A 26,456-nucleotide genomic window follows, 5' to 3' on the forward strand; every position below is an offset into this window, starting at 1 on the left:
TCATGTTATATTTTTTATAAATTTTTAAATTTCATTTTTTCGAAAACTCGAATGCAGTGTAAGTGTTTTGTTATTTGTTATTCTTGATAATTTTATTTTAAATTTCTAATAACGTTAATTTACAACATTACCTTTGGTTGACAAGCAGGATAAGAGAATAACTTTACTTTTCCGAAATCATCTCCGGTTGCGAGCAATTTCGAATCACTGCTTCGCGTGCAATTATTTACGTCTGTACCATCGGCACCTTCGGGCCATATTCCAATCGTTTCGAACGATATTACACAGGTATGACTTGCCCATTTCATGTCCCTCATTATCGATGATTGTGGAATCTGACGACAGACTCCGGGATTCCCTAAAATATTACATAAAATTTTATTTATATGCTTTTCTTACGTATCTTTTGAATCAATTTATTATTATTAATATTAAAAGAAATTTTTCACGCAAAATTTTAATTAAAAAAAATATTTAAAAATTATTAAATTCGTCAAAATAATTTAATATAGATAAAAGTAAAATGAAATAGGATATCAATGACATCTTTTCCAGTAATAAAAAAATCAAAAAAATAAAATAAAATTTCATCTATTTTTTATCTAATGTTTTATCTACAATCTCCTATTAGGTTAAACTTCTTGGACAGCACATGATATGACAAAAAACATTGTAAGAATATGGAACTCTTTACTTACAATATAATACCTCATAATCGCCGCTATTGCTACGTAAATATTGACCATCTGCTGACCAGTCCAAATGAGTTATAAAACTGGAATGTCCCTGAAACAAATTTTCATCGTTTAAAAAAACATAGAAAAAAGTATTCCTCGCTTCTATCTTCTAAATGTCTCGCAAATAAAAAAAAATTATGTCAATGGCTCCCTTGAAAGCAACTAAATAGAGTTGGCCCAGTTTACAAGCCATTACTATGGAAAGAGTGTCAACAATTGGTGCAAACAATGACTACCGTGCGTGCTCGCGGTAAGCAATTTTTAAACAGAAATGTCTGCTCATATGTGACTATGAATAGCTATGATAATATTGCATCACTCATAAAGACATTACATTCGTCGCGTTGATGATAAATTTTAAAAATTTTTCATAATAATTTTAAATACATATATCAGAATATAGAAAAGAAATCATCAATTTTACATATAATATAAAATAATTTCATTGATTGCATATTTAATATAATAAAAAAATCAAAAATACGTTAAAAAAATATAATTCTTTGTAATTATTCTAAAATTATTAATTTTTATTATTGTAATTATTTTGTCTTCTTCATAATAATTTTCTTTTTTACAAATTATTGAAAAAATTATTGAAAATATATTAAAAAATAGATAAAAATAAAATAATAAAAATTGATATTTAATGCTTTTTATCGAAAATTTAAAAAATTTGTTATAATATTAATATATAATTTATTCTAAAGAATTGCATTTACGAATGTAATAACAAATGTAAAAATCTGTCATAAAAATTCATTGAGAAATCTATTAAATGCAAAAAAATTACATCGTTATAGTTATTATTATAAGAAATATTTTATATATTTTAAATTCCTATTTTTATCGATTATATAGATATAAAGTTAAATTATTTTTTATAAAATTTTCAATAATTTATAATGTAATGTCTCTATTTCATTTTTGATCAACTAAAAACATGTCTTACACCACGTCTGCGTATCCGCTTTGGCTAGAAATCAAGAAATAATATATGTAATATTTGTGATTCTAATCGTTTGTAAATTTTTACTATTCTGAATTCTGAAAATTTTAAACATATTCTGTTTCAATAATATAATATTGTAATCAATGAAAATATATTTATATATTGCATATATATTTGTTCATAAATGAAATATCTTTCTCTTAAACAAACGAATAACGAATAATGAAACATTTACAATGGTTGGACATGATTCTAAATTAATTTACTATACATACACATTTAAAAAAATAAAAAATCCTTCCATAAATATATATTCTTTTAAAAGAATAAAATAAATTATTTTCTAATTACTTAACATCGATATACATATGTATATTTATATTACTGCATGCTCATTAATGAAAATAAATATATGTATGTATATATGTATGTAATAATATTATCTCAACATATAAAACATGGAAGAATATCATGAAATGAAAATATACAAATGATACGACTATAGATCAAATTTTATGATGCATAAAAGCAATTTGTACAGCATCCAATTTTAATTATCAATAGACATTCAATATTGATTAGTATCTCTGTAATTTTATATTTTTTTTCAAATATCAATAATCGTAAATATATATAAGAATATAAACAATAATGTAAATAATTTCTCAAAGAAATTACTTATATATGATTATATAATAATCATATATTTAACAATAAATAACTATTAAAAGATATTACATAAAGTAAATTTAATAAAATAAAAAATATATTTATATTATATATTGAATTAAGATTATATATTTAAAAAAAAATTTATCGTATATATATATATATATATATATATACGTATTAATTTTTAATTTTTACATGATAAAATTTTACAATATTTCTTTTGAATCAATTATTATTAATTTTAAAAATTTATAATAAAAATAATCTTACCATACATCGTCCAACTCGACTATATTTAATCGCATCTTCATTAACTTGATAAATATAAATATAGTTATCTCTGGAACCCAATGCTAATAAAGTACCATCTGGTGAAAATCGAACTACCTGAAATTAAATTATAAAGTCAATTTCATCAATGGAATAAAGATTCTTATAACTTTTTAAATTTAGTTTTATATTATATTATTTTATAAGTATTTTTTTTAATCAATATATAATTTTTATAATATATATAGAAAAAGAGAAAGAGAGAAATATTTATTAATATATAACATTTATTTAAAAAAATGCATAAAAAATTATTTTTATCTGAATTAATTTACCTGAATAGGTTCTGAACCATCACTATGATGAGTGTATAATTCTCGCGTTTCACTATCGATTGCTAACCATTTTCCGGAAGTGCATCCGACTACCATAACATTACCATCTGGTGAAAACCCTATGCTCTGTGCTTGTTCCTAAATGAATGAAGATTTTGTTTCATTACTACATGGAATTGTAATTTCACGTTATTTTCCACACATTTGAACTATAAAATAAAACGTACTACTTTATAAAGTATTAAATAGCCATTAAAGTATATGATTACGATTCAATTGATTTGATGTTATTTCGAATCATTACTCGTTTCAAAATATTTCTCAATTAAAGTGTAATCTGAGTATATTAAATATTCGCATTATTCATTTACTACACACTATATTAAAAAATAAATTTATATTATAATAATTTATACTAACCCCAATATCTTTACTCCAAACAACAGTGTGACTGAGACTATCCCACATTTGTAATAATCTGTCGTGACCTGCTGTTGCAAATTGAGGTAGAGTTGGATGAGCAGCGAGCCCCCAAACCTCTTCAGCGTGACCTAACATTGCTGGATTGAATCCCATTCCTACATCACCGACTAAAATGCAATTCCTCGTTGTTCCTATCAGCAATTGTGAACTCCTACCTTCCGCGAGTGTTCGAATTCCACCGAAATGATCTTCGATCTGTTAAATATAAAACGTATTATTATTAGAAAAATGTTTTTTCATTTATTTCTATACGTATAACTTTCATTTTTTAAATTGGCGTAAAAAAAAAGAAAAAGATAATTTTTAATCAATTATTATCTTCATTCTTGCCACACATTTCAACGTTTCGTCTTCACATCCCATCACTGATCAATTTCTAAATAGACGAATAATCATTTTTCTTTTATTCTTGGAACGAACATTTCCAAGAAAAATATTTAGATGATTATTTAGATCTTTATAATTATATACATGATGAACACTATTATGATCGATCGTTATTAAAAAAAGGAATTATTTATTATTATTTATTATCATTATTTTGAACATCATATTCTGATTGATTCTGCTTACTTGTGCTTCTTCTCCTGTTAAATTTAAAGATTCGTCGAAATACAAAATTTTGCCATCTTTGCCACCACCGGTGACGATAAAACCATCTTTCAGAACACAAATTGAAAATATCGATCCTTCGTGAACGTTCCTCACTATTTTAGAAATTGTGTTTGTTCCTGTAAATAAAATATTTTAATTACAAATATTATTCTTTAATAATAATCTCGAATACGATATTAATTCAAATGTTTCAAATGTTGAAATGACGTCAAACAAAACAAATAACAACGACTCGGATAAATTTAAAAATTATTGTATAATGTATTAAAGTTTAACTTTTACAGATATTCGACACGTGAGAATTGGAAGGAAAAAAATCGAAATCCTAATTTCACTAATACGATTCTTCTTTTTATTTTACCTCTGCCCCAAACAATGATGTTACCGTTGCTATCACCGGTAAGAACATCACCGTTTTGATTGAACGCCACACAGGTGACGTATCTTGGTTTTTCTCTGCTCTCGAAAATCCCCATCCGCTTGTACAGCATACCACCATTATCGAGGGACCAAAAAGACAGGTGTCCTTTCCCACAGGATACGATCTGGTTCCGTTCCAACGGATGCCACTCCGCGCATACCACCGTGTCCACCGAGCACTGCAATTGACCATCGTCGTTCATTGAATGGACCGGTTCCGGTTTCGCACACTCACGAATCATCCGTGTGTGTGTTTCTTTGTAACCGAAACTATATATTTTTTTATTCTTTCTCGCACATTTGTAATTCCGCTAATATATAATATTCTTAGAAATGAATCGATACCGCACAATATGTCGATTTTGACAAGTGTATTTATCTCTTATTAGAAATGACGATATTATCTAATATATCGATATACAATAATATAATATTAATATTATACTAATATATACTATAATATAAAATTTCAATTTTATATAAATACAATTCTTTAAAATATGAAGAATAGCTAATTTGAATATAATAAAATTGCAAGAAATTCAAAACAGGTATAGAAAACAATTATTTTTTTATCTATTTATATATATATATTAAAAATTTTTAAATTTTTGATACGAAAAAATATATATCTACTATTTTCAACTTTTTACAATCATAATAAATTTTTAACAATTGCTTTATGCAGAGTAATATTTAAGTTCGGAATTTATAGCGAATGATAAGAATGAAAGAATGAGAAATAATAGCTATACGTTTCCTATAATCTATAGGTTTAAACTAAAACTAATTAATTGCGACAATTGTATCATGCGAATTGGAACATACCTTTGTTTCAGTTATCTTGGTACCTCGTTCTCCTTTCTGCCAATCCCAGATCGAGATATTGTGATCAGAGGTCTCGTCGATCGCACACAAGTAATTTCCACCGTCTGCCTTCGAGAACGAGAGGCAACAAATCGAACCATCGAATTCGCCGTTACCAATCACGCAAAGAGTTGCCAAACTGACTGAATTCCATATCCTTATATGTGGCTGAGAAAAATTTTACGATTAAATCCTAAGATATACACGTAGATATGTTACAAGTATTTATCAGAGAGGCGAATGAAAAGTAATAATTTCGACAAAAATTAGAAAATAGATAAAAATAAAAATATCATGTAAAATTTGTTATATTTTCGAAATATATTTATCGATCTTGTTCATTTCCATGCTTTGAATTTAATTGAATGAAACGAAATATATCGTATGACATAATGAATCTTAGATTCGTGTCTAATTGTAATTATAAGCGCTCCATTATTTTAATATCAATAACAATTATTATTTTAATACCAATAATAAATTACAAAATCGAAAATGTTATTTTCATCCACCTTCCGATTAATTCTAATTTAATCGCGTTCTTACCATGGCATCTCGCCTATCAGTCCCACATACTTGACCAGTGGCGACTACCATTTTGTTCGGATGAATGGCTATGCTGAAATATATTCAATCAATATAGTAAAAAAAAAAAAAAGAAAATAGCTTAATACTTTTTTTTATAATAATACAAATTTTATAGTATTAATTTTCTACAAAAAAAATGCACTTCAACTTTTTAAACGTGGTATTTAAAAGAAAAAAAAAATAAAATTTTCAGTAGCAAACTTTTTTTAGCATATCGTTATTAAGTCGCAATTAACTCACCATTTGATATCGTCCGTATGACCCAGGTAATGCCTCTGGCTGTGCTCCTCCATGTTGTACAATACTACCACAGCTGCGACGAAATAAACGATTTCACCGGTGGGCAGGAGATGCAAATTGCTTCGACAATCCCTGCCTCGGTAACCGTACACCCAGTCGAGTTTCAATTTGCTCTGGGGCGGTGTGCTGACTTTGTGAAGGTCGTACGACTCCGTCAAAGGCGTCGGAACGTAGAGGACAACGGGTCGTCCCCGCAGGTACATACGGACGGTATTCTCCTCCTCGTTGTACTGCATGTCTCTCGTGCTGCGAATAGATATCCTTTTTTCTCATTCCTTCTTCAAACACCGATCTTTTTATCTCTACGAGCGAAATTTATGCGTCTTTTCATCAATTCTTAACACATATGCGGAAAATCTTGAAACTTAATCTCCGTTCAATGATTTTAACAATATTCACTTCGTGGAATATTAAGTCAAAAAAGACAGCAACGATTTTCTTACGAGTTGCAAATAACAGATTGGGAATCACGTTTTCTCTATAAAAACACTACCATTGATCAAATACTTTCATCTTTTTACCCGTCACTTGCAATTTGCGCGTTATTTACCACGCGATGATCACTTTATCTATACTTTTTAATTATCAGATCAAGGCCGAACTATCGTCTTATCGATTTATTTTACTTTGGAGAATGATGTTACACCTACCGTGTTTAAATGGTAAACCGATTGATAGATTGCAGAACTTTCCGTGACGATCTACTCTCGAAACCGCGAAAGAATGAGTCACTCGTTGCGCGCGTTCGCTTTTATTACCCGACCAGGCATAGTTTTGCGCGTTACCACGTTACGTCATTCCTGCCTTCCTTTCCGTTTTCCCGTCCCAACTCTCCTCATCCGCGATTACGATCAAGGACTGTCTGCCGTTCGAGACGCGATTTACGACTCGCTTGAAAAAACCCGAAATTGCCCATTCCGTGAAAAGAAAAACGGTAGACCGTTTTATTTCTTCTCTCGATTTAGGATACGTTTTTGCGTTAATGGCGACCGTGAATTACTCGGATATTGAATGAATGCCGGCTGGAGCGAACATTTCATCCAACCGATATATGTACAGTCAATCGCGAAAGTATCTGTCCATTATATAATATCTGTATCTTACAAAGAAATTCGATCGATCTGAAAAATTTTTAATAAAAATTTACGTAAAATATACGTAACGCGAATATTTGTACAAGTTGAAATATTATTCACTCTCGATGATAAATTTTTTGAACCGAATAAAATTTATCTTCGAATTTTTATTCCATCAAACTTTTATCTATTTTATACCAAATTTTATAACCAAAACGACGCAAATAATGACACTACCATGCCGTCAAAAATTACACAATCCAACTCTTTGCATGCAAATAACTTTTATAACTAAAAAGTTAAAGAGTATCGAAGCGTATTTAAATACCAAGCGAAAACGGAAACGATGAAAATGAATCGGTAAAGCGTGAAGAGGAACTTTGTTTGTTCGCCAATTTTTTACCGGCTGTCTATAAGATCCGCTGGTAAACAGCTTGTACCAGGAAACTGGGAATTCACGGTTGTATAACGACAGAAATCGCGATTCACTTTCTTCGAGAATGCAATGGCATAGCTCTTTTGTGCGATGAACGACCGTTGTTATTCACGTGACTTTCATACCTGTCGCCTTGGAACCTTTCTTAGAAAGTGCTCGAACAGAATTATCCTCGAATATTTATCGCATAGTTATTTTGCGAATGATTCAAGTTTGCCGGAAAATATCGAGATTACGTATCGAGATTGATTTGACGATTAATATAGGATCAATATAAATTCATAATTATTCGGATTATTTTTAGAATAATTTTATGAATAATTTTTACAAAATTTATAACATTTTTCTTAATTATCGTATCGAATTTATTCAGAATGAAAATGTATCCTTTTTCTTCTACACTCCCTTTTTTACGCTACTTTTTGTAGATTATCCTTCGTCCATTTGGTACATGGTGACTTTAACGCGTGGATTCGCGGTACGAATACCGGTTTGCGCTTGTTCGTTCCTCTGCCATTTAACGGAATTTATGATTATGTCGTCGATCTTTAACCCCTGTAGAAATTACGATTGATTCGACTGCGAAATCTTCTTGCAAATATTTTTAAACAAACATATTCTAAAGTTTGTTTGCACTTACGATTAAAAGAACGTAGCACCGTTATATGATAATTAAATTTCCATGTTATTTTCAAAGTACTGTCATTTTGAATAAAATTCATTGTCGTTATATCCCGTAATAATAATCTCGTTTAGTTAAAAATATATATACATCACTTTTTCTATATAATTTTCCCTTCAAATTTATCTATTCAAACTTTTAACTCTACCTTTCCTTTTCCATTATTAAAAATAAATTATCGAGTGAATTTTAATCGTGAATTAAATTTCGAAAAATTCTCTATAAAAAAGATAACAATACAGAAATAACAAACATGCTATAATATGCAATACATATGCAAGATTGTTATTAAACATTTACTCATTCGAAGAACAGAAAAGAGATAGTTTCGAGTAAAAAGTACCCGTTAGACTGCGAATTCTCGTCTGTACGTGTACTATAAGTAAACATTATACGCATATATTTATCTATATATATATTCGTTGAAATATAGAATATTTTGAGCGTAAAAAAATCCGCAGTCTAATGAATTAATCAATATGTTAATAATAATCAAAAAAAGAAAAAAAATGGAGGAAAAAAAATAAGGATAATAAAAGCTCGAAAACGTTACTCGAAAGATCGTAAGTAGGTTACGGAAGGCTGATCGAGGAGAGATAGGAAGGTGAGCCGCGTTCCAAACAAGGTTTTCCTTTCACGAGCGAAAAAGAAAGCCATGCTCGGGTTAATACGTTCCAACTAGGCGTGTACCATTTAAAATTAGAATTTTTTTAATTAGGATACATCCATTCACGGTTCTCGAGCGAATACATAATGTATAATTCACGCTTTTTACCCCGATTCCATTTGACGAAGGTAGGCTCATCGCTAGGAAATCTCGTTCCTATTCACGTTCGAGGTCGAACGTTTTATCATAGTAATTAATGGCATGCTATACGAGTTCTATCGTAGTAACGTAAGCTTTATAACTTGCTACGAAGTACGGTAGTATCTCGTTCGTTATTTGGATCGATTGGATACGCGTTCGTAAATCGCGAGTATCAATCGTATAAACTTTGTGCAATATGACATCGACACGTTGCAATCTAATATATATATATATATATTTTAATGTTTAACAAAACGTATTTCAAACGTATTATCGTTTAAAGAAAAGTTCTAATATTCGTGTAAAAATGATTCAAGTTTACCGTGATAACAAGATCCTTTTTATTTTACATAATTAATTTCCACGCGATCGACAAATTATTATTATTTTTATTTTTTTTAATCTATAAAAGATTAAAGAGAACGAACGAATAAACAAACGAACGAAAAACTATTCGTATTTGTTATCACTCACCTGAAAGAAGTTTAAAAAGATGCATCTTATAAGGCAATTGTACACGTGTAACGTGCACGTGGCCGACACAATCACAACCGATGCACGTGTCGTATTCGTTTCTCTTAACCTTTTCACGATTGGCTGGATATGTATGTTTTTTAACCTTATGTTTTTCGAATTTCATTTCCGTTACAAATAAAACAAGATTTAGATTTCTCTATACATAAAACTCAGATTCTACCGGTATTAATGCTATCTCTATCGTCTCGAGTTCTCTAAGATTAGACAATATTTATTAATGATTAATTTATATCTATATTTAAAAAAATTGTTAAAAAATTAATAAAAAAAAATAATATGCATACATTGCTTTCGCGAAAAGGTTAAAGATTTTCTATGTAAAATGCAAAAATATATCTTTATTTACCCATGTTTCACGTTGTTCAGCGCCGGAGGCTTGAAGAGGTTGAACAGAGACTTGGTGGAGGCTGACAATCTATAATGAACGAAAATGCAAACGAAAACCATGCGGTGCTGAACGGAGTGAGAGGAGTTAGAGAAAAAGTGAAAAATAAATAAATAAATAAATAAAGAACACGTAAAAAAGGATGAAATAAACAAAGTGACGAGCCGTACGTGCCGTTTTTTTTTTCTTTCTTTTTTTCCATGGACCATTTGCGCTTCTCGCCCGCGGTGCGATGAGAAGAATTATCCACTTCCGGTAACCGATTCTCTCGATTCAGTTAGCACCAAAGGGAAGCTCGGACGAATGGAAAACAAACGGGAGATGGTTATACGCTTTCCACGATTAATGAGCTGTGAAGCGAATTCACGTCGCGAGACATAATCGATAGTCCGTTGCTCCGTCAATGTTGCTCGCTAGACGCCTCTTTCTCTTAACTCCAACCTTACCGTTGGAGTTAAAATTACTAATTTAAATAATAATGAATTTCCATCCATCCAGAAGTAAAACTTTCGGAGAACCCGTGTATAAATACTACGTGTCTTCATTCGTTTGTAAGTTTGTAAAGATTCCATTTCGATCGATATATTTTTACCATCGAAATTAAAAAAAAAAAAAAAACTAAACTTTCATAGCTGCAAGATTGAGAACAAATCGTTAGTTTTAAAAGCAAAAAAGGAACAAAGTCTCTCCAAGACTCTAATAATCGGTCACCGTGACCGATTTCAACTCGCTTTCAGAGAACATTGCACTCTAATAATTCCACGAACTTGACGAGAAGGTGTTTCCTATTTTTATTCGCGCTCCGGTATTCGCTTTCATTCATCGAAGGATTAAAAAAAAAAAAAAAACGTGTACGACCGTCACGCAACGTAGTAGTAAAACGTTCAAGGAAGCGAAAAAAGAAAGGTGCGCTTGGACGAGGGTTAAAATCGAGTCGAGTCCTCCGTAAATAAGAGGAAAGCAAGCAAATGTGCATTCGCTCGTTAATATCGCTTACCTGCCACCCACGAGTTGCGAATTGCTTCCCTGATTTTGCGGGGAATGCGTAAAATCCCCTGTGGACGACCACCGTTTCGCCCTTCTTAAGCTGCTTTGGGGTGGCCCGTTTGATCTTGCTGTCGGTGATCTATCGAATAACAGGATTAATGCGTGACGGGAAAACACAATTACCTTCGCTTGCGGATCTGTCGCATCGTCCACGGGATTCGATTTGTCGCGTTAAACGACATTTTTTCCTCCCTTCTCCCTGCCGTCACGCGTGACATTTTACAATCTTCACGCGAAATTCACGTTTTCACGATACGATAAAGATGTCATACATATATGATTTCATGACTTTCTATTACATATTATTCTATTTAAATATACTATATTAAATATACTTTGAATTTATTTCTTTTAAATATTGGAATAAAATTTATACGTACAAATTAATTGAAAATTCCTAGCAGATAAATATAATTCGAACGTCAAAATTTTTTATTATTTTTAACAATGATGTTTATCAACAATGTTTTACGCTAATTAATAATTTAAATAGAAATTTCATTAATTAATATATAAAATTTTATTCCTATCTTGTGTACTAATTCCTTTTTTAATTCTCATGCTGTAAGTATAAAGAAATTATTAAGAAATAACATGATGCAATAATATAACAAGTAATAATAAAAATATATCATTTAACTATGTAGATTTTACTATAATCAAATATATAATACTAGAGAATAAGATTTCTCAATTCATATTATATCTAAAATACAAAATTGATCTCCGATATAATATTAAGTCTAAATCATAATTCAATTACAAACACACGAGCACGAGCACAAGCGAAAATTACGAGTTCTAAGTACAGACGTGTTAATTATATTATATTCGTTAGCATGCATATCTAAAAAAGAAAAATGATACATTTAAGTTTCAATCTCATGGAAGAGCATTTTCAATTTATTCCTTATAAACGTAGAGAAAGTATCATTTTCCATCGCATTTATCTACTCTCTATGTAAAAGAAAAATTATTTATTTTACTCGATTTTTTGTTAAAATAAAAAAAGGAGGAAAATATAGTAAGTGAATTAATTTAATTCGAGTACCTGGCTACTGGCAGTGGTGTGGCTCTAGGACTTGGCGATGGCACCGGGGAAACACTACTACTACTGGGACTGTCCGAATGTAAAGAACCCGTCGATTGATAATGAACTGACCTTCTGAAAGTTAATTAATCGTTAATTTTTTTTTTTTTTAAATGAAAAAGATAGAGAAAAAAACGATCGACTGTTATAATATTAACCAGTTTCGATAATAGTAATATATATTATAAGTATATTAAAAATAAATTAATTCAAAAAAACGCGATCGTTGGTAGAGAAAAAAACGATATACCTTTGAGGAAGTTGAGAGGAATGAGTGTAACTGACTGGCCTCCGTGGACTGGAAATCGAATCTCGAACGTCTTGAGAAGATCCCGAGGAAGATGAATTCCTCAAGCAACCAGTTTGACGTAAACGTACGTCTTTCGCTGGTGTTGAATTTTGATTACCTAATAACGTACAATTTTAATAAGATTAATATTTATGGTATTTTTAATTTTTAATTTATCACAGATCTCGTTCCAATTATTTATATATATATATATATATAAATCTGCTCTTAAGACGTTTAAACAATGAGAAAGAAAAAAGATCGAGTAAGATCTGTACGGTTATCGATTAAGACCGATTCATGCATTTTTCACCGATGCATCATCATCGAAATAAACTGAACTAACCGTGAACTATTCGCGATACCGTTTCAAACCTTTCTTTTAGATACCGATGTTATAAACGTTCGTTTCAAAAGTGTACGTTCTGGTTGGCAGAAACTGGAATAGTATATCTCGGAATAGATAGAACTGCAATTGCCCGATGAAATTGCCTCGCGAATCGCGAACGAAACGAAACGGAACGTGACCCTAAGCAGTGTGGCGTGTTAACAGGTAAACCCGATGAACTTTGTTTCAAATGGGCTCAGCCTCGTCAGGCTTCTCCACCTATTTGCGATTCGCGACATGCCACCATAGCTTTTGCAACGATTTCCATCCAAACTTGCGTTTTGAAAATTTATAATAATATTTTTCTTCTGCTCCACGCTTCGTTTCAAGCTTCGTAATTGTTGCAACCAAATTGGCGAGGATCAATTTCAAACAATTTCCATTATTTTCCTACAAAGAAATAATTTAATTTTTCCTTCTATCATTTCTAAAATTTATCCGATATTTAATATTTATACAATTCAAATATCTTATACGATAATTCTATACGTTCTAGACTATAATGCGTTCATCTTTATTGGTTTTTCTACTTTTGTTCCGTCGCGTCGTATCGAGAATCAATAATGGCTCAACCCTGTTCCACGCGAATGTAATAAAAGATCAAATACTAATTATTCCGTCTGATTGACGTATTCAACTTTGTACGATTTGCCACGCCTCGAGCTTTCGTTATTTCAAATACGGGTCACGAACAGATATCATTTATAAAGCAAAGCAGAAGATATCGATCAAAGGAAATTTTATTTATTCCATTATAATCCATCGAGAGCTCAGTTTTTATTCTCGAAACTTTTGCACGATAATTATAATATTATTCATATATTTTCTGAAACTTGTCGCCATCATCCTTCTGTCAAGATTTTTTTTCCCCTAGCTTCTTTAATTTCCGAAAACATTGTAATAAAAATACGTTGTCACATTTTCGATAAGAATTTGCTTGCCGATAAAAGGCAAGTTGGATATGTTAATAACTCGCGATTTTAGGTATGCAAAATAATCAGCAAGGATCGTGATTCCAACTTGTACTTACTCCTAAGCGATACGTGTCCGTTCCTTAAGGGCGAAGATACCATCCTTTCGTTTCTCCTCTCATTCCTCTCATCCTCCCTTTTTTCGCGTCCTTCCAACAGTGCGATCCGCCTTAACGCGTCCGCGAGAGTAGCGCGAAGACAAACTATCTCGTCCCTTTGCGCCAAGGATTGCCTCTCGAGATCCGCGACTCGGCCCAACAGGGATCCGGTCTCGCACTCCAACATCTCGTCTGTAAAAGGGAATTCTCGTTCATTGGATCGAACATCGGAGGACAATCGTTATCACTTCGCCAATTTTATACAATATTTTTCGCTTTCCATAAATATATTTCGCTACAAACACCACTGTATCTTCTCGTTTATTAGCTTTGTGCAATTCTGCGCGATAGCAGCTAATCGTGATCATTTTAAACTTTTCGCTTCAATACTTTGCGATTTAACCATTATATCTGCTCGAATATGTAAGAAAATAAATAACTATTAATTTTTTTCTGTTATTTTCATTTGTAAAAAAATATTATAACAAAAAAAATTGATGCAGATATTATTAAATGATTTATTATTAAAAAATGATCTATTGAAACTCTCTGCTTTTTTATTTCTATACATATAACATTGGTTTATAATTTGTAATTGAACATCGAGTATGTAATATATTTTTTCAATGAAACGTGTACAACTTGATACACGATAAATAATAAACAAATAATAAATAACAAAACGTTGTAAATTTTGTCGTTCTATATAATACTCACGCCACGCCTGCTCCGCTTCATCGATGGTGTCCATCGTGTCCGGCGTGGACATTGCGATTAACCCCTTACGGTGACCCCGACGTATTAATACGTTATTCAATTGAACTGATTAACAAGCGCAAACAGAGCCAATGTGCTGTCTCGCGTACACGTCCTCTCCACCGAGTCACTTTTCTTTCGAAACGCGAAACAACCACACCAGTGCTTCATCGGACGGATAAACAATTAATAAACACATCGTCGATTATCATAGACGAAAAATTAATTGACGATTTTAATCATTTTCCCAATGATGGATACTAGTTTTTTTTTTTTTCATATTTCCAACAGTCTTTTATGAATTCATTATGCATTGAACCAATTGATCTTTTTACAACCTTTATCTCCTCCCACCGTTTCATATATTTCGATTGATCGATTTATCATCGTTTATCTCTTGATCGAACAATTCAGCATACGAGATGATTCACATCTATCGTGACTACTTCATTATTTTCATTTCAGATTATAATTTTTTTTCTCTCATAAATAAATCTTCGAGATAATGATATTTGAATTTTTTAAATCTTTTAGAAAAAAAGATAAATTTCTATTTAAACGATTACTTTCAATATTCGAGCTTTTCTTTTTTGCATATAAAAATATGACATGGCAATAAGATCAAGTAATAAGATCATAAATAAAAAAATTGAAAATATAGAAAAAAATAAATAGTCACCATTCAAAATTGTATCGAATATTAATCACGTCAAAAAAGATTGTAACGATCGTGTCAAGTAATAGATTTGCAACATATATATTCATTAGAATCATGGGATACGTTGTTACTATATTAGATAACAATATTTATGCTCGTATAAATTTTAGATATATATGTAGATATTTTCTCATCATAGAAATAAAAGAAAAATCTTATTATTTAACCGATTATATTAATATAATTCATTCTTATGAATTGCAAATATGATTATTAATAATTGTTAATTGAATAAATGCAACCTTGAAATATGAGAAAAAAGAATCTTGAATCGAATAAATTAACAAATGAGACTTAAAATCAACTTATTAATTTAAATCTTAAAGGATCGCGTTTAAAATTAATTAATGCTGAAACGAGGTTCCAGCATTTCAAAAAAAAAAATTATTTAGTTAATAATATTTTTATATAAAATTAATAAGATAAAATTTGTATAATAAAGTTAATTTATTATACGTATTATATGTAAAATCCGATTATATTTCGATATTATTTTCGATTCCTTATTTATTATAGTACACTACAACTACAAATTTCTATTATTTTTTTATTTTTCTATATTTTTTATTTTCCGAGTTTATTATATTTCGAAAGAAATAAAAAAGAAAAAATAGTTACGGATACATTAAGAAAAGGTGTTTGTTTTGTTGTCGTGACAATATTATTAAGAAAGAATATACAAGGGAATCGTCTCACGGAGTTTACAACGTACCTACACATTTAGTCCGATTATATGCAAATCATTTTGTAACATACAATTATTTAATAACCCACTTCCCATAATTTGAGCACAAATTGGTAGCAGCAAAGTGTTCCATTTACCTTGATAAAAAAGATATTATTAAGATTATTGAGATAATGTTAATAATTATAGTTTTTCATATTTATCCATTCATTTATATATGCGATAGAAGAAAAGTTTTCGTAATCTTTTAAAATAGATTAGATAAATTATTGATTGATACGTTCGAATTCAGGGGTCAATGTTACACTCTCTTATTTCGATTATTACCTATTACGAGAATTTCACGAACCGATGCCAATCGACGAACGAACCGTGAAACACGAAATTATTTGCACGGCATGACACGCCACGGATCGAATAATAATTATAATAATAACCGCGAGTCGAATGTTGAAAATCGCGATCAACAGTTTGGATCAATTATTGTTAATTAATGGGGTGCAATTAATGCGACGGAAAGTGAGTTGAGAGAGCGAACGCGACGCGAATCGAGCAATTCAAGTTGGGGAGGAGGTTGACATCGTCTCTAAAACGCGAATATTCATTGAAAGTGAAACGTGCGCAAACCCGTTACGAATCGCGAACAATTCGTACAACACGCAATTCTCATCAACCATTTCGTGCTCGAAACGCTAACTTCTCGATATTTTTTCCTTTTATTATATGTACATGTATCTAACTTTAATAATTTTATTTATATATTATTCCATCTTTTGTATGAATATTTTTTTTTTTTAATACTGTATTTTAATATTTGAATAATTGGATTTTCAAGTTATAGTCTCTATTAAATATAAATTTTCGATAAAACTCTTTCTCTCTTTCTCTTCTTTTCTTTTCTCTACGATAATTCATAACGATTCATAACAAAATCTTTATTTTATATTATGATTATAAGATCTTTCCATTAAATTATCAATAACGTAATAAAATAAAATATTTATATTATCATGTTGTAATATTATAATGCGATAATAGATATTATAATGCAAAAATATAAAAATAATCGATTATTTTTAATTACGAAACGTGAATCGTTAAAACATCGTTTAGAATGCATGACTTGTGCGATTTCAAAAACGATCTTCGATAATGGATAACTAAATATAAAGAGAAACGGAAAAATACATTCGAATTGATTAGTTCTTTATAGTAGGATTTACGTAATCTACCCAGAAAATGAAAGATCAAAAAATAATAGAAAAAAAAAAATTCTAATCGATAGGATTGTTTCTATACGAATTTTATATAATTTATCACAAAAGTGATATTTAAAATAACGAGAAAAAAAATTGGATTTCTCATAATTATTAATAATGTAGAACAATATAAAATATTTTAATACTATTTCCATGTATATCGTTCAATATTTCAAAGATACTGTATAAATAATGTAGTTTAATTAAATTGAGAAAAGTATTAATAATTATTTGATATTTATGATATTTATTATATTTATTATATATGGTTTTCTTTTTTTATTCTGTTATTAAAAGAAATGAATAAAATATTGCAAATGTTGTAACACGCCAATTTTTTTCAATAATTTCACTTCACTTTTCAAGAATATTATTAATAATTTTATAGTTATATAAATATATTAATATTATTTAATACGCTAAAAGATACTGCTAATTATTAGCCATATCTTTCAAAATATATTAATTATATTGCAATATTTATACAATATTTATCGCAAACAAAAATTTTGCCCTTGATATAATTTAGATTAATTTTAATTAATATAAGAAAAGCATCAAGTATGAGTATTATTCCCGTTATGATAGATTAATAATTTCTTAACGAAACGTATATTTTCGTTACCAGACATATAAATAGAATATCGGCATTATATAAATCTACATATCTTTCAGAGATATGAAAAAACATTTAACGTTCCTTCTTTTTGAGGAGATAAGCATTGAAGGAGTTACAATAAAATATTAAATGACTATAGTAAGTTGCATTAAATATTTAAAAGTTTAGTTATATTTGATATTTTTCGTTCAAAAAAATATTTATAGACGATATGATTTTATTGCAAAAATAAATATAGAACAGATTGTAACTTTTTTTCTTTTTTTTTCTTTTTTTAAAACATCTATATGATTTAAAATATTGTTTTGAATCAATAATCGGTAAGAAATAACAATAAATTAATCACTGGCGAAAAAAAATGTAATTTAATTAACAACTTTTGTTATTATGTAAAAATATAGAGATGAAGAAGTCATAATTGTAGTTAAATCAATTGTAAAATTGAATATAAATAATTAAATATTAAACTTTCTTAACGAAACGTATTATTCTATAATGTATAATTTATTTTGTATTCAAAGATTATTATTATAGAAGAAAGCAATATTTATTACTTTGAAATAAATAAAAAATTATTAAGAATTAATTATTATATTAATTTCATCAACGATAAAATATTTTATAGTATATTTCACGTGTTAAAATTTTACACATTTTAATTTCTAACTCATCATATCATTCGAAATTGATCGATAGAACAAACAATAAATAATTACAACGCAAATAGAATCACTCATTGTTTCCAAAACAAGAAATTATTTGTTGTCAAACGTTTTCAAAATTTGGACAAACATTAAAATGGATATTTAAGATCGACATTGAAATCACAATATAAACTAAATTTTTGTTAATTATGAAATTATTCACGATCAAATATCGTTTCAATTCTATTTTTATTCATAAAATTGACATGTCTTTACACGAGTTATCCTAATATCGCACCAAAAAAAAAAAAAAAAGAAAGAAGAACAAGAAACATTTAAACAATCTTTTATGGTTTAATCTTTGAACGTGTATCGCATAAATGACACGGAATTTTTTATTGGATCGTTTTACGATATGAATTCATATTATATTATTATTAATATTATTATTATTACTATTATTATTATGATTAACTATCATTTTATTATTATATATATAAACTTTCGTATCACTATTTTTATTGTGCAATAATTTTAATCATAATATATGTACACATATGTACACATATGTGCGACATAAGCGCTTAAAGGATGATTAAAAATTCAAAAAAAAATATTCTCCACCTCATCCTGATCCTCATCTTCGCTAAAATTCTCCCCTCACGTGTAACATCAACGCGCACTTTGACAAATAGCAGAACTTGGAGAAGAAATCCCGCGTACACGATGTGAAAAAAAAAAAATACGTGGCCGGCGCATAAACTCATTCACTTTGTATTCGATTATTTACGATTAATCGCGATTAATCGCCGACTAAACTTATAACGTGGCATATTCCTACTTGTTCGATATTCGGGGAAAAAATAAAAATCGCGTTTCAACGTAGACACGCGCACATTGAACGTGGAAAGAATCGGGTTGGATCGGGTCAAAGCGAAAGGGCTTTGCACTTTCCCTCGAAAGTAGTTTTCACGACACCGACGTTTTCATCGCGAGACCGTGTAACACGTGTGTTTTCCGTACGGCCGCCCCAACGTTACTGCCAGCCCGAGAGTACAGCTGCTTAGCCGCGATCAATACGTTCTAGATACTCCAGATGATCCAGATGACTCGACTACGCTACGCGAACCATTGACTGGGGTCACGATAAGCACACGATATATCCTGTACGTATACATATACCGATTATTCTTTCTGCGTTCACCGATTTGCTTTATTTTTATTTTTTTCGCACGATAAATGCACGATACTTCTTTTTTTTTTTAAGCAAATCTTAACCATTAACTTATATTATAGTACAATTAAAAATTCAAAATATTTTTCTTCTTTTTTATTTTCGAAAAAATTTTTCAAGCTTACGATGAAATCTATTCAATGTGACTTTTCCCTAAATTTCATCAAAGAATTTAAATTAAAGATGCATATTGTGTTCATAAATCTAATATTTTTTTATTTCTTTTTTTTAACAGTCTAATAGATAAATAGAACCAATTTCCTTCCATTAGTACAATCTTCCATTATCAATTATTTAATTTAATTTTTCTTTATTATATTTATTTTCTAGACTATATCTATTACTTCACAATTGCAATTATTTATCATTCCACTTTTCTTAAAGAGAACATATAATAAAAATATACACAATGATTTTTATAATTATTCTATAAATAATATTTATATGATTATAATTTTTATATCATACCATGATCAATTATAAATTTGATAAAAAATATTTTTTTTTCATTACACATTACATATTTTTACACATTTATTTTAATAATTGTTTTTAAGTTTCCCTTTCCTTCGACACGATAATTATCCAATAAATCAAGATTCACATGATACACGATCGAATACATTTCCGGAGATTAGATTAGATGTGTTCGATTTATTCTTTAGATTTATGCTATTCGTCCCTAACGAACAAATCGCATCCTGGATATCGAACACACCCTAACACTATTCATCGAAATCATCTTGTCCTATATCGAGGAAGTTGTTCCATTAAAATTATTCGTGTTATATCATCCTTCGGCACTATTCCAGCGAATGCAGTCTAGAAAATAAAAATCGAACCAAGCGAATCCTCATTTAAATCTTCGCCAAGCGAATGTTCTATGTACAAAAAATTACATATTTTTGCAAAATATTATAACATTGGTCTTGAATTCAAGGATTTTATATTTTTACTATATTTAACAAAAATTATTTATATTTTATGTACTTTTTTTTGTAATTAGATTTTTGTTAATTAAATACTAGGAAGTTTTATAACATCTAATATGGATATTTATTGTATCGGTAATATATTAATAAAATTAAATAATTAAAAGTTTATAATCGAAAATGAGTATCATTGTTATAGGTGTTCATATAACCAGGTATTGAAACGTTCGAATGTTCAAATGGATAAATGTTGACAAAATTTCGTAAAATTCTATCCAAGAATTAGTTATTTGACCAAATAAGCGAAACAGTGGATCGATAATAACGAAAGAACAGGATGAGGATGGCACACCTTCGCATAACGTCATCAAGCCTTGAATGACTTACATAACAAGTGACATCGGCCACCATACAATGTCTATTTTCCTCCTATTTTACGACGCACATTCGACTGATTCTGCGACGAAGCGTCTCTCTAGTACTTCCAATTGTCAAATTACGATCCCACATTTTCTCTATTATCCCATATCTACTCTATCATATCGAAATTGCGAATTTCACGTTCAAGAAATAAAAATATATAATATAGAATATTTTCTATTTTTTATCTTTCTAATTTTTCTAATTTTCAACATTGTTTGTAATTAATACCATTACGCGTTGTTTTTATCCAAATAAAAATATAATTATATTTAATTATATATTATTTGTCTAATATATGTATAGATATGAAGATATATATTAGAAATCAATAGTTTTAGTTTTAAACAATTATCATTGTTCAATGGAATAATCAATATTTTAAATTATATATTTATTGTAGTTATAAATCAAAAAGAAAAAATAATATTTTTTTTTTTGACTCTTCATTTTTTGATAAAATCAAGTTAGAAAATTAGTCCACGATAAATTGCCATAACTGTAATTTCTGTTCATAGAACCGTACCGAGTTACTACACGATGACTACACAACTAGGTGAAATAATATTATATTTAAACTTATTTTTTATTATTCTTTTTTTTTTTTATAATTTCCGCTCGATCATTATACTTTATATCATACAAACAAATGTTCTAATATTTATGAACAGAAATGTATATATGTACAAATATATAATAAAAAAAAAAAAACTTACTCATTTCTTGTTTCGCGTTGTGTGTCGTATGCCCGTTTACGTGCATCGTTGTGTCCGAATTTTTCTTTTCATACTGATGTTGCTCCTTCGTTGAGGACTCCGTGTCTGGAAAAAGAAATAAATATAATTATTATAAATCGCAATTTTTATACATAATTATTACGTAATTAAACTATTAGAAAAGATTCTTTTAGAAAAAGATTTTATAGATAATTATTTTCCATAAATTTCAAAAAAATATTATATCTTCGTTCAATAAATATCTTGAAAAAGAATTATTACTTTTATTAATTACCGACATTACTCTTCCAATATATGAATTCTTCAATTATGTGAATTATGTACATGTGTAAATGAATTTCTAATAATAATTTTTAATCTGATAAGAATATATAATATATCCTATATGTTGTAATAATATAATATAACTTTAAATTGATTTAACATATAGGATATCGAAATATTGGAATAATAAAACTGCGGAATAATAAAAATATCAAGCAAAGTATATATATAAAAAAAAAAGAAGAATAATATTACAAAGTTGCAAAGATATTAATCGCGTCATGATTCGCATGATTTCGCTCGATGATACCTTTACTTTGAAAATTGGCCGCTAAATTGTTTATTTTCATTGCGGTTTTCAATAAGAATCTTTGTTTGCCTCTGCATTCAATTCAATTTCCTTCCTGCTTAATATATTAATCATTATATAATATGGTGAAATATCGCATTTATTTTATTTATTATATTATATACTTTTTTATTCTTTCTTCTTAATATATTTGCATACGATACGATGTATAAGAAAAAAAGTTAAAGTTTTTTTCCTTTTTTTCTTCGTTGTTCAATTCTTTAATTTTATCATTCAATCAGTAAAAAAGAATAAAAAGCCTTGATTAATGAAAACGAATGGTGCTACGTGATCGCGAACATAGCTAATGTTATTTCAGAAACTAGGACGTGTTGCATCTTCGTTTATATTCTATATAAAAAAAAAAAAAGAAGAATGTATTAAATTTTATTATGAATTTAGATACAATAAACATAATTTATCAATTCGATTCATCATAATTAGAAAATTGTCTTTACTTTTCATTTTATATTTATTGTAATATTATTATTTATTATAATATTTTTTATTAATTAAATTCATATAAAAGTTAAAATTATATAATTTTTGCTATGAATTTAAAAAATTATCAGATTTCGAAAGTAAAACTTAATGTGTTATATTGCATATTATAATTATAAATCATTTTTTCTTAAAAATTATTTATTTATATTTCATTTAATTAGAAGATTTAGAAATAATAATTTGCACTATACGATATAAATTCATCAAAGTTATTCGAATAATATTATACTTTTTTTTAAAATGAAAAAAAAGTAATCAGATATGTCCAATTTATATATTCCTTTCTAAGTATGAATAAAATCAATTATTAATCGTGTTCAAACATCCTAAGTTTTCTTCACTTCTCGATTCGATACAACCTTGATTAACCGGTTTAATGGAGACCGGGACATGTAGTTTAAATAATCTATCGGATAATCTAGACTTGGATTAAATAGATATATCAGAATATTAAACATTAAACACAGGATTCCAAATCAATTTATTCTCAAATTTTAGAATTAATAATTTTTGCAATCTCGTTAATTGCCTCTACATTTTATGGAGACGAATTTTAATTTAAATATTCTATAAAATACTGCAGAATTTTGGCTACAATATTTCTCATTATATTTTCAAATGGATACCGTTCATACAAATAGAATTTATGATTTATTTTTACATAAAAATAATAATATTCCAGATATTATATTTTTTTATATAATAATTTATTCCTGTAATTATTAATACGATTATCTAAAATATCATTTATTGGCAAATTTTTAAATTTCTTATAATACGATTCATTTTATACATCTAAATACATGTACGTTCATGTAAAAAATAATTCATGCGACCAGATTTTTTCTTATTGCAATTATAAAAGAAAAGATGGGTATTTTAAAACAAAATTATATTCTTAATGCATGATTAAATTTGATATATAGTTGCACATTAAAGTTATATAACCGTAACGAAAAAGTGAAAATTTTTATTGAAAATCACAACAATCTTTCAAAGAGTCCCACAAATATTTTGCATATTTTATTTTAATAGTATTCGAATTTTATTACGAAATAAATCTTTTAATATCTTTTCATTTAGATTTGTACGTATATGAATATATCGAATTCGATCCCATCGCTATTTGTAGTAAGAATTGAAATGATCGTTTCAAAAGGTGGCAAACGATAGGGATAATATTCTCGGAAAGATGATCGGAGAATCAGGATATATCGAAAGAGACCTATACTTGAGAGAATCCTTCTATAATACATAAATATATATTAATGTATAGACATAATCATTTCGCCCGAAGCGGTGATCGCTGAAATAGCGAGAGACGCGGGAACGAGTTGAAATACAAAACCAGTAAGCATTGACCTGGTCAGAATGTTGCCTTATTGGTGCATAAGGCTGGCCCCCACGAAGCTTATTTTACGATACCGCCTTGTGAACAGATACGAGTATATTTCTTTCTTTCTTTCTTTCTTTCTCTTTCTCTCTCTCTCTCTCTTTCTTCTCACGTTCTCTACCATATACGCGTATTAAACGTGACGCGGATAATTGGTTCGCCATTCGTAAACAACCTCGATATCAAGTCAGCGTTAAGATTCACCATCGGTGTATGATTCCATCAGTGATGTATTCCTGGGAAGCATGCTCGACAAAAATTTCTGTAACGCTTGTGAAATAAATCCGCTTTGTGAAACACGCTTCTTAGTATCGCGTTTAATGAATTAATATTGGAAGGCCGGTATAATAGTGGCGATAGTATCGCAAATGTTTATTTGTGAGTTGAATGAGGGATATTCTTCCATTTATAATTTTTCTTGTGTAGAGAAACTCATTGATGAAAATTTCTCAAATTTTAATTTGAGATTATTCATTTTATAAATTAATTAATTTTTATCAATTTATAGCATAAAATAAATAAAAAATTACATCTTTTTACATAAAATTTCTTTTTCAAATAAATCATTTTTGAAAATATACGTACTATGAATTAAGTTATCTAAAACGGAGAAAATTTCATTCGCTATCCATCCTCTATTAATCTCATTTCTATCCTATAAAGTTTGAATTATCCTGACCTACTTCTTGTTCGAAAGAATCTGACCATGATCTATTTCACATAAAATGTTTCATCTTAATTTAATATCTCGCGAACGATTAAAGTTACTGACAAAATGTTTTACAACAAAATTGTTTCGTTCAAAGGGAGGCATTACGTATCGTGCGAATAATTTGTGGTTTCAAAATAATGGAAAATATAAAGATAACACAAAAGAGAAAAAATCCATGAAAGAGTAGAATATCGCGTGCTTTTATTTCACGAATATGGATCAACATTTTATATCGTAGTAATATTTTTATAACATCGTTGGAAATGATTCACCATTACATTCTTTCATCCCTTTGTTACTTATTCTCGTCCCTCGATTGCCTCACGGTGCATACTTCTCATTACTTTCTTTCTTATGTAAGCCAGACAAGAAGGAATGGCAATCTCTCGTGGACATCAGATTATGTTAATGATAAACTGGATTTGCATTCACGCAAATTGATGTCACGATATATGAATGATTCCCGTTGCGCATTGATAGAACGTGGCTCGAGCTCGAATGAAACTCGCCAGTCTTGTTAAACATAATTCTTGCTTTTACCAGAATTGATTACTTGCTGAAAGTAGATCAAGTTCGTTGATGAGAGTGAGAAAAATCTTTAATTTCTACCATACATATTGCGATAAATATAAATTGCCGAAAGCTTGGCAAGCTTGGCAAGAAATAAAACTTGAGTGGAAAGAAATGAATATTAGAAATTATATCTGTGTCGAATTTGGCCAAGATAAAAATATTTGATTCGTAGTGTAAATCAGATATACTTCATATAATCTATACAATTATAATAATATAATAATTATATAAACATATAAGTTTAAATTTGTTTATACATATGATAATTGAATATTTTAAATTACCAATATTTGTACAAATTCATAATTTCATAATAAATATAATTAAATATAATAGAAAATCAGCATAGGCACATTTTTATTAGTAATTTTAATTAAAGATATAATTTGATAATTTTAATTTAATAATTTTGTTGAATCTCAAAATAAATTTCTAGTGGAAATAATCTCAAATAATATAATTATTATTTTTTTTTCTAAATTTTATTCTTTATTTGATCGGTAAAAATCAGAAAATTAGTTAGTTTTACTTTCTTTCTTATGTATTTATTATTATTATTATTATTATGTATTATATTATGGTAAATTTCACTTGGATATGCAGTATGTTTC

The 26,456-nt window shown here is 28.7% G+C and overlaps 1 protein-coding gene across 10 annotated transcripts in view; it reads right to left on the reverse strand.

Annotated features, from left to right (window-relative positions):
- The window catches only part of LOC410078 (echinoderm microtubule-associated protein-like 2), a 35,593-nt gene that overhangs the window by 1,746 nt on the left and 7,391 nt on the right, over positions 1-26,456 (reverse strand). Inside the window, exons 1-18 of one of the 10 annotated variants that reach the window (XM_006568075.3) lie at positions 19,352-19,807; positions 14,764-15,235; positions 14,008-14,238; positions 12,551-12,707; positions 12,262-12,375; positions 11,161-11,289; positions 10,125-10,193; positions 6,180-6,485; positions 5,898-5,970; positions 5,313-5,519; positions 4,426-4,663; positions 4,023-4,180; positions 3,387-3,644; positions 2,967-3,104; positions 2,632-2,748; positions 1,690-1,713; positions 699-786; positions 132-358 (exon numbers count right to left, since the gene is read on the reverse strand). In XM_006568075.3, coding sequence (XP_006568138.2) covers positions 132-358; positions 699-786; positions 1,690-1,713; positions 2,632-2,748; positions 2,967-3,104; positions 3,387-3,644; positions 4,023-4,180; positions 4,426-4,663; positions 5,313-5,519; positions 5,898-5,970; positions 6,180-6,485; positions 10,125-10,193; positions 11,161-11,289; positions 12,262-12,375; positions 12,551-12,707; positions 14,008-14,238; positions 14,764-14,815 — 2,586 coding nt within the window. In that variant the 5' untranslated portion in view covers positions 14,816-15,235; positions 19,352-19,807. Of the gene's footprint in view, positions 1-131; positions 359-698; positions 787-1,689; positions 1,714-2,631; positions 2,749-2,966; positions 3,105-3,386; positions 3,645-4,022; positions 4,181-4,425; positions 4,664-5,312; positions 5,520-5,897; positions 5,971-6,179; positions 6,486-10,124; positions 10,194-11,160; positions 11,290-12,261; positions 12,376-12,550; positions 12,708-14,007; positions 14,239-14,763; positions 15,274-19,351; positions 19,808-22,029; positions 22,135-26,456 lie in introns of those variants that run through there. The other 9 variants (XM_026444770.1, XM_006568074.3, XM_026444771.1 and 6 more) reach the window with 9 other exon arrangements.

Source organism: Apis mellifera, linkage group LG13 (genome assembly GCF_003254395.2).
Source record: "Apis mellifera strain DH4 linkage group LG13, Amel_HAv3.1, whole genome shotgun sequence".
NCBI classification, from domain to species: Eukaryota; Metazoa; Arthropoda; class Insecta; order Hymenoptera; family Apidae; genus Apis; species Apis mellifera.